The sequence below is a fragment of the Lagenorhynchus albirostris genome, chromosome 21 (genome assembly GCF_949774975.1).
Source record: "Lagenorhynchus albirostris chromosome 21, mLagAlb1.1, whole genome shotgun sequence".
NCBI classification, from domain to species: Eukaryota; Metazoa; Chordata; class Mammalia; order Artiodactyla; family Delphinidae; genus Lagenorhynchus; species Lagenorhynchus albirostris.
Window position 1 is genome coordinate 21534012 of NC_083115.1, and position 8603 is coordinate 21542614.

Genomic DNA, 8603 nt, shown 5'->3' on the forward strand with positions numbered 1-8603 from the left:
AGCCAGTAAAATCAATGCCCAATATATGCTTTTGGTTTTTGCTCTCTGAATGGGGCTGAGGTTGGCATTAGTGGCCCTAGAGAGTAAATGCAGGTATGCGGCCATACTTGAGCCCTCAGAGGACACTTTCAGGAAAACACACCATATAAATTGTTCTCTGCCTTCAGTTTACAGCAACACTAACCTGCAGGCATGACTGAAGTTCACACTAATATTACTATTTCTTTTAGCTTTGTCTTAAATGACTGCGCTTAAAAAAAACCAATATATTCCTTTTCTCAAAAAATGCATTTCTCATGCTGCACTTAAAATGCATGTAGAAAAATGACTTTTTAGTCATTGGCATCAGTTATGACTAACCTCTTATCCACGGAAAATTCTATTCATAGCGAATAAGAAATTTCTGTCGTTGTCCTTAAAGTTGCATGACTGGCCTTTCTGATGTTTTAATAATGAGTTGCCTTAAATTGTCTTTAAAAGGAAATGACAAATATGCATGGAAATATATGTGTGCTTCCAAAATTTTACAAGAAGTAGCTATGTATAAAAGAAATATATATATCTTAGCTCTAAGTAGCATTCACAGAGTTTGAGATCACCTTATTTCCCCTCTAATCATTCATTTCAAGGCGACAGGCATTTATTGGCTGTTTCGAGAGCCTATATCAAATCACCGAACAATTTTTTAAAGTATAGTCTTCACAAAATGAATGAATGAAAGTAGAAAGAGTTAAAATAGTAACAATAAAATATTTACAAAATAGTCTTAAAACATAATCTCTATCACATAACCTACAAGTTGCCAATTACTATTCAATTAAGGCCCAACTGCATTTCTGAAAATACTTCTTCTTTTGAAACGTTTAGCCTAAATATTTGATTGGATCTTCATGCTGCATACTCATATTACTATTTGTGAAGGATCATTCATTAATATTTTAGTTTTAAAAACTGCAGCTCAGAAATGTAAAAGGATGTCCCGCTAATGTAATTTCCCTGAGCCACTTCCTTTATGCACAGCTCTTTTTACATGAAGCCTTCGTCTCGTAGAACATATTGTCTAGTAGAACAGAGCCAAACAATGCAATATCACCTGTACCTTTTAATTTTGTTAAACGTTTTTCAATCATGAATTTTTAAATGTCTTCCCTTTTGAAAATAACTTCTAGCCAGAAATAAATATTTCTTTTTCATTTGATTTAATTCACCTCTTACTTTTAACCTCTCTGTACTTGTTCTCTGTGTTCTCCTGTCTGGATTTTCTGGTTCCTGTGTCATCTCTGTGTAACGTGGTCATTAACACAGTGGATGCAGTACTCCGTCCGGTATTGACGGTGGCAGTGGACGTAGCACCCCTTCTTCTGTCAGTACTCTTAGTACTATTTGCCCAGGTGACTTGAAAGTTGCTGCTAAGATGGCCCCTAACATTCCTTTGGAAATGGAACTTCCTGGTGTGAAGATTATACATGCTCAGTTTAATACACCTATGCAGTTGTACTCAGATGGCAATATTATGGAAACACTTCAGGGTCAGGTTTCAACAGCTCTAGGGGAAACGCCCTCAATGAGGTAATATGAGTCTTTTTGAACCATCGGCATATTAACATGGGCAATGTCAACTTTACTGCTGTCTTGTACACTGTCTTATCATTGAAAGAAAGCTTTGTGAAAAGCTTTCAAAAAAAATACTAAGGATTTATTGCAGATATCTAGGCCTAATGATAAGGGCGATTTGAAAAATTAACCAAGTAGAGTTTTATGTGACAGATCGCAATAAACTGAAATCATGGAAGGACCAAACGTATATGTCTTTTGAAAAACTGCAGTGTAGTTTACGAATGTCTGGTACAATACTTCTCAAAAGTGATTTATAATCTGGGATAATCTATGTTTCTCCTTTGGGGGTCAAAAACTGGGAAAGGGATGGGAGGTTCAGAGAAGTTTTAAAAGAGATGATACCTCTTTTTTCTTCTAATGGCATCTTGTGGAGAGTTAATTATTTTTCATTTAAAATTTCTGCCATGAATAAGGGTTTATAAGTGAATATCTCAAGCTACTGCTATAGACATTTAATTTCCATTGATCGCTATTTTGACTAATTTCTTCTTTATTATGCATATTTGTTCAAAGTACTTTTGCCATCAAGCATTTTCAATTAAAAAAATTTACTGTAAGATAAAATCTTATTACTTCTTTCAATATTATAGGGCCATTATAAAGTATGGTAATGCTTATGAGTGCTAGGTACCAATATCCCAGAGATAATTCTTGGGATGAATACAATGTGATAATAATACCATAATGTATCTCAAAGCCATTTGCAAGGAGTTTCAGATATATAAGATGATTACTTCCAAATATGACACTGGTAATAAAAATATGTGCAAATAACAACTACCTTTTCTAGATAATGCAATTAAATGACATAAAATAATAAAGCAACTCAGTGCCTGATATGTATTTTTATTGTGGCTTTTTTTATTGTTCATCATGAATATATCTGTAGAAAGTTTATTAAAATAAAGCTTCTATCATTTTTGTAAATGAATTATAATGTGGCTATTTAGTAGCCAACAAAGCTGACTTCTATGTGAAAGTTGCTACATTATGCACTTTCAAACACTGACAAGTTGAATTTCTTCAGTTTACAAGCAAAATGATACCTTTGTTGTCTACAGGAGTTAACAAAACTAAACCATACACTGTTGGTTTAATATCAGAAATGAATCTGAATTTTACTGACATCTTTATGACTGAGAATAATCAAACCAGGCTCACTCGTGCACTTTCTATCATGTGTATGTTGTCCTTTTTTTCCTGAGAAAGGTTAATTTTGTTCACATTATAATTATATATCCATCAGACATAAGCATTATTTTTTAAATTACTATTTCCTAACAATCACATTTTAGTTGCCCTCCAAAGGATTTTGCCACATGGAGAAGTGCTGATGTGACCCCCAGGTTAATTACTGATATTTTTAAGGCAACCCGTGTGAATTCACATTATATTTTTAGCTATTGATATAATAGACATTAACTTGAAAATACTGAATCTCTGTCCAGGAGTTGCTGTAAATATAGTGATCACTGCTTGTTGATATCTTGTGGCTTCTTGTACATACACACACTCCTGACGCTGTTTCGCAAACCATATTGTGTTTCAGTGAACCCACGGCCTCCCCAGTGCCCCCCCAGTCGGATGTGTACCGGATGCTCCACGACAATCGGAATGAACCTACTCAGCCTCGCCAGTCAGGCTCCTTCAGGGTGCTCCAGGAACTAGTGAACGATGGTGAGCAGTCGTGAACATCTGCTGAAACGTTATTGATAGAGGCTATTGGAAGGATCAGGGTGGGGGAGGGCAGCAAGCATAATGGGAATGAGAGTCTAAAAACAGATTTTAGGGCTTCCCTGGTGGTGCAGTCGTTGAGAGTCCGCCTGCTGATGCAGGGGCCACGGGTTCGTGCCCCGGTCCGGGAGGATCCCACATGCCGCGGAGCAGCTGGGCTCATGAGCCATGGCCGCTGAACCTGCGCTCCGCAACGGGAGAGGCCACAACAGTGAGGCCCGCGTACCGCAAAACAAAACAAAACAAAACAACAACAACAAAAAAACCCGATTTTAATCAGTCATCAAATGATGCTTTGCTGAAAAGGACTTGGGTGGTGCTTGGTTAAGGAAAGGAGCTTCCAGACATATCCAGGTAGCCACCAACTTGGTGATTAAAGGGTGCTGAAGACAAATCCCATCCACAGTAGTCAAGGGCTGGCTCAGCTTATAGATCATAAAATGTTGCAAAATTTCTCAGCCTCCCCCATATTCCAGGGTGTCATGATCATCAAAATTTTAAAATAACACTGGAATGAACCCTTACTGTGCTCCAAATCCTGTGCTGAGTGCTTTGCACACATGGTCATTTAATCCGCACAATAACCCAGTGAGGTAGGAGCTATTATTTTCCCTATTTAACAAAAGAGAAAATGAGGCATAGAGAGGGTGGATGTGTACAAAGTCACACAGCAAGTAAGAAACAGAGTTGGGTCTCCAGCCCACTCCTGCTGTCTTCAGAGTTCATACTCTTACCAATGTTTTTCCACTTTCAAAAGATATACTGTCCTTCAGAAGTTGCACAAAAACGCAAAATGCCCCATTAATACAGCCACTATCAAAAAAAAATGAAAAATGAGTGTTGGTAACGGTATGGAGAAATGGGGACCCTTGTGCATTGCTGATGGGGAATGTAACATGGTGCAGCTACTGTGAGAAACAGTAAGGTGGTTCCTCAAAAAGTTAAACATAGAATTGCCATAGGATCCAGAAACCCACTGCTGCATGTATACTCAGGAGAACTGCAAGCAGGGACTCAAACCAATACTCATATACCAGCGTTCATAGAAGCATTATGCACAACAGCCAGAAGGTGGAAAGAACCTAAACGTCTATCCACACGTGAATGGATATACATAATGTGCTATATCCATAAAGTAGAGTATTATTCAGCCTTAAAAAGGAATGAAAATTCGGATACATGCTGCGACATGGATGAACCTTGAAAACATTCTGCTAAGTGAAATAAGCCAGAGACATAAGGATAGATATTGTGCGATTCCATTTATATGAGGACCCTAGAATAGGCAAGTCATAGACGCAGAACAGAGGTCACCAGGGTCAGGAAGGAGGGGGGAATATGGAATTAATGTTTCCTGGGTACAGAGTTTCTGTTTTGGATGATGAAAAAGTTCTCGAAATAGATATTGGTGATGGTTGCACAACATTGGGAATATACTTAATGCTACTGAATTACACACTTAAAAATAGATAAGATGGTCGATTTTATGTATATTTTAACCACAATTAAAAAAAGAAGAATGCAAAATGCCCTCTGCCCCTCTGGGCATTTTGTAACAGCTCCCTATGACAACAACTACAACAATTTTTAACTAATTTTGTTTTGTAAGGTCCCGTTTCAGAACAAATTATGCTTGAACCAGTCCTGCTTCTTCCTAAATGATATTGTGGGTGCAACTAAGAATTCCTCAGGTTAAAGTGCACACCTTAAAATAGAAGCAAAGTATAAACTGTTGCCAGCTGTTCCCTTGCCATAAATGGAAACACTCTGTTTTTCAGATGACCGTCCTGCTGGAACTCGGAGTGTGAGAGCTCCAGTTACAAAAGTCCCATGCGGTGCTGGCAGCACACAGAAGATGCCACTCTGTGACAAATGTGGGAGTGGCGTTGTGTAAGTTTCATTTTCAACTCCAAAATTTATCATAAATCTTGCTGTCAGTTCTCTATTTCTTGTACTTTAAGACTCCGTATATAGAAAAGGTTTTAAGTTTTATGAAAAACAAATTTCTATTCATTGACTTGAAACATAATGTCCACACATTTAGCACATTTTGACCAGAATTCCTTCGATGTACCCCCAAATTAGCATAGAATGTGAGTCGAATATCTTGACTTATAATTTCAGACATATTCTGGTGAAAAGAAATCACCCCAGAAGTATATTTAAAAAGTCATTTCCAAGAATAACTTCACTTCAAAAAGCCCTCCCTTTGTTAATGTATATAGTCTTTGAACACTTCCTTTTCTGTATAGCCTTTGAACACTTCCTTTTCTGTATAAACCCAGGAAAACAAATATGGGGGTCACCCAGTTATTAATTAAAACACATTATCTTTACATGGTTTCTTAAGTTGCACAAATACTGAAATATGATTTTTAGACATAGAGTCAGCTTCCATTTCAAGGGACTTCATGTGTGAATAGCCACACCTGCCAGTTCAAACCTTCAAGTGAACCAGAGCATTTCAGTCTCTCCACCTCATGCCCCATGTGGTCACCTCTTCCATCCCTTTTTTCTGTTCCTATGTCACTAGCTCACACACTGAGGCACCATCTGTCCACTTACCCAGGACTCATCCCAGGAGGGCAGTGGGAGATAAGCCTGGTTACAGCACAGAAGGGGCTGTGAGACAGAGAAACAAGCAGGACAGGGAGATGGGAGCAGACAGGACCTCAAAACATATGACAGGTTGTGATGTTACACGAAGCAATGATTGCCCCCAAGTTGGAGTAAACTGCTTTGACGGTAGAGGCCAAGTCCACCCACCAGTGGAAATTCCATCTCTGCCCTTTGATCTGTTCTCTCTGTGTTCCATAGAATAGAGGCTGGATCACCAAGCTAGACAGTAAGCAGAGGGACTTTTAGTTGTGTAGACAACAACCTTGGCCAAAATCAGAATCCTTTGCAGAGGTGTCTGTTTTATCTGTATCATGTCTCCCTCTTTCAAAGAAACACGGGGAATGATCATGAAGTAAGGATCCTATCATTTTTCTAAAAAAAAAAAAAAACCTGTTTGAAAAAGATCTGAAAAATATTCACACGTCAACAACAGAGAGACACATGTGAAGGTTTACTATGGTGGTCTTGGCTCTCCCTGGCAACTACATCAGTTCCACAGCTGTGCCCAGCTTTGCAGCTATTGTTTCCTGAACGTGAAACAGATAACACCTGCCTTATCTGTAGTGCTGTCTGCCTTTGTATCATGTTTCTGGCTTTGTGGGGTTTTTTTCACGAGGCCTCCTTTTCCCCCAACAGTGGTGCGGTTGTGAAGGTGAGGGACAAGCATCGGCATCCAGAGTGCTTCGTGTGTGCTGACTGTAACCTCAACCTCAAACAAAAGGGCTACTTCTTCGTGGAGGGGGAGCTGTACTGCGAAACCCACGCACGGGCCCGCATGAGGCCCCCAGAGGGCTACGACACAGTCACTCTTTATCCCAAAGCTTAAGTCTCCAGCAGACGGAACATGCACTCACCCAGGCGCACCCTCACAGGCAGACGTTAACGGCTTGGGGCAGAAGTAGAGCAAAGGGCTGACTCCAAATCTAGAACCAAGCTTTTAGACACTTATCTCATTGTATCCTCAGGAGAAGGAATGGGCGGCAGATGCCTGCTCTAACAGAAACATACATTCAACTGTATTTCTCTTTGGGGCTAGCAATAACTTAATGAAATTTAGAGCAATAATTTTTATGTCACACTCTATATTTTACATTTATAATATGACCGTCAAACATGTAAACGTCAAGATTTTAGGGGGAGTCTAATTGCCCTTCCTTAACCAGTTGATTTTGCAATTGCAGTACTTACGACAAATGACAATCTTGTATTCTAAGACAGCCCTGCAGGTGTCTGTTATCTGTTTTACCTATAATAGTGCATGTCAGGCAGAAATTCCCTAGATCTCTCTAGTTTCATATTCAAACAGTTATACTACTGGATGCAGCATACATAATAAATACATAAAACATTTTAAAAATACCTAACGAAGTGGCACTCAATGAATTCAGATAAAATCAACATTCCAATGAGAGGGCCCAGTCATATCTCGTCGTGTACACTAACAACTCAGGTATTTTAAGAAAAATGTGGCTTCTTTAGTTTTCATAACTCACTCACTCTTCTGAGCCCACAATTTCTGCTGATAGGAGGGGAAATTTTAAATGTGCTAGTTAAAGGTGATGCAGTCTCTTTCAGATTAAAACAGTTTCTGCTGCTTTGAAATAGTCTCTTTCATTTTAAATGTCTCTTTCAGATAAGTATTCAAAGTCAAGGTTCAGACTCTATCAAGGCTAGCTCTTTATTCTCAAGGCTGACCACCACCACCTTCTCCTTCCCAAGACGGCACCTCCAAGAGGAGACATTTAGGGGACGCCCCTGAGGAAGGGAGGGGCTGCTGGTCTCCTGGGGTCCTGCTTGTATTCTCTGCTGAAACCCATGATTCCACGTGTGCTCCGTTTTCTCAGCATAGTTGGGACCAGGCAACAAGCCCACCTCTACCACCACGTCCAAAAGTCTCAGCTCAGCCTTCCCTGGACTCTTGGATCCTTTGCATCTCAGACATGAACCCCATCTGGCCCCTGGCTCTGATTTGTCACCTTGCCTCTCACTATGGTGGCTCCACGGCAATGCCCCCTTACTTGCATGTCTTACCTACTTCCCATGCACCTCACTGGGAACCCAGGGGAGCTTATGAAACTGTCCTCTCCAAGTACAAACATGGGAACCAGCAGGCTGGGGAGGTGGGACTGTCTCAAGCCCTCAGTCTCACCACTGTGTCACAAAGTCATCTCTACCCTACTGGAGCAAGGATTCTCCTATTGTCCCAAATGGAAAATAGGGCCTGGGTTGTATTGCTCTGGGGTTCTCCCAAACTTAATTATTTCTGACCCTGACCTGTCTGAGGTTTTGAACCAGTGAGAGGAGCCAGAACACCTGCCTGGCCCCTATGGGCATTTGAGATCAAAACTGGAACCCCTGGGCTTCCCTGGTTGCGCAGTGGTTGAGAGTCCGCCTGCCGATGCAGGGGACACGGGTTCGTGCCCCAGTCCGGGAAGATCCCACATGCCACGGAGCGGCTGGGCCCGTGAGCCAAAAAAAAACTGGAACCCCTGAACCAAAACACAAATTCACTCACAGAGCTATTCCAATAAAATAGAAAATTCTGCAATCAAAGAAATGAATGTATTCAAATACATTACATTTTTTGTTCAGATGTTATTTTAAAATATTTTTTCTGGTAAGGATATAATCTT

General features: G+C 40.2%; 1 protein-coding gene across 3 annotated transcripts in view; it reads left to right on the forward strand.

Moving 5' to 3' along the window:
- Positions 1 to 7329, forward strand: part of PDLIM3 (PDZ and LIM domain 3) — a 30071-nt gene extending 22742 nt beyond the window's left edge. For 2 of the 3 annotated variants that reach the window (XM_060136616.1, XM_060136617.1), the window contains exons 5-7: positions 3167 to 3294; positions 5130 to 5241; positions 6607 to 7329. In XM_060136616.1, the coding sequence (XP_059992599.1) occupies positions 3167 to 3294; positions 5130 to 5241; positions 6607 to 6796 (430 nt within the window). In that variant the 3' untranslated portion in view covers positions 6797 to 7329. Of the gene's footprint in view, positions 1 to 1305; positions 1570 to 3166; positions 3295 to 5129; positions 5242 to 6606 lie in introns of all 3 variants that reach the window. The other variant, XM_060136615.1, reaches the window with a different exon arrangement.
- Positions 7330 to 8603: the final 1274 nt, after the last annotated feature.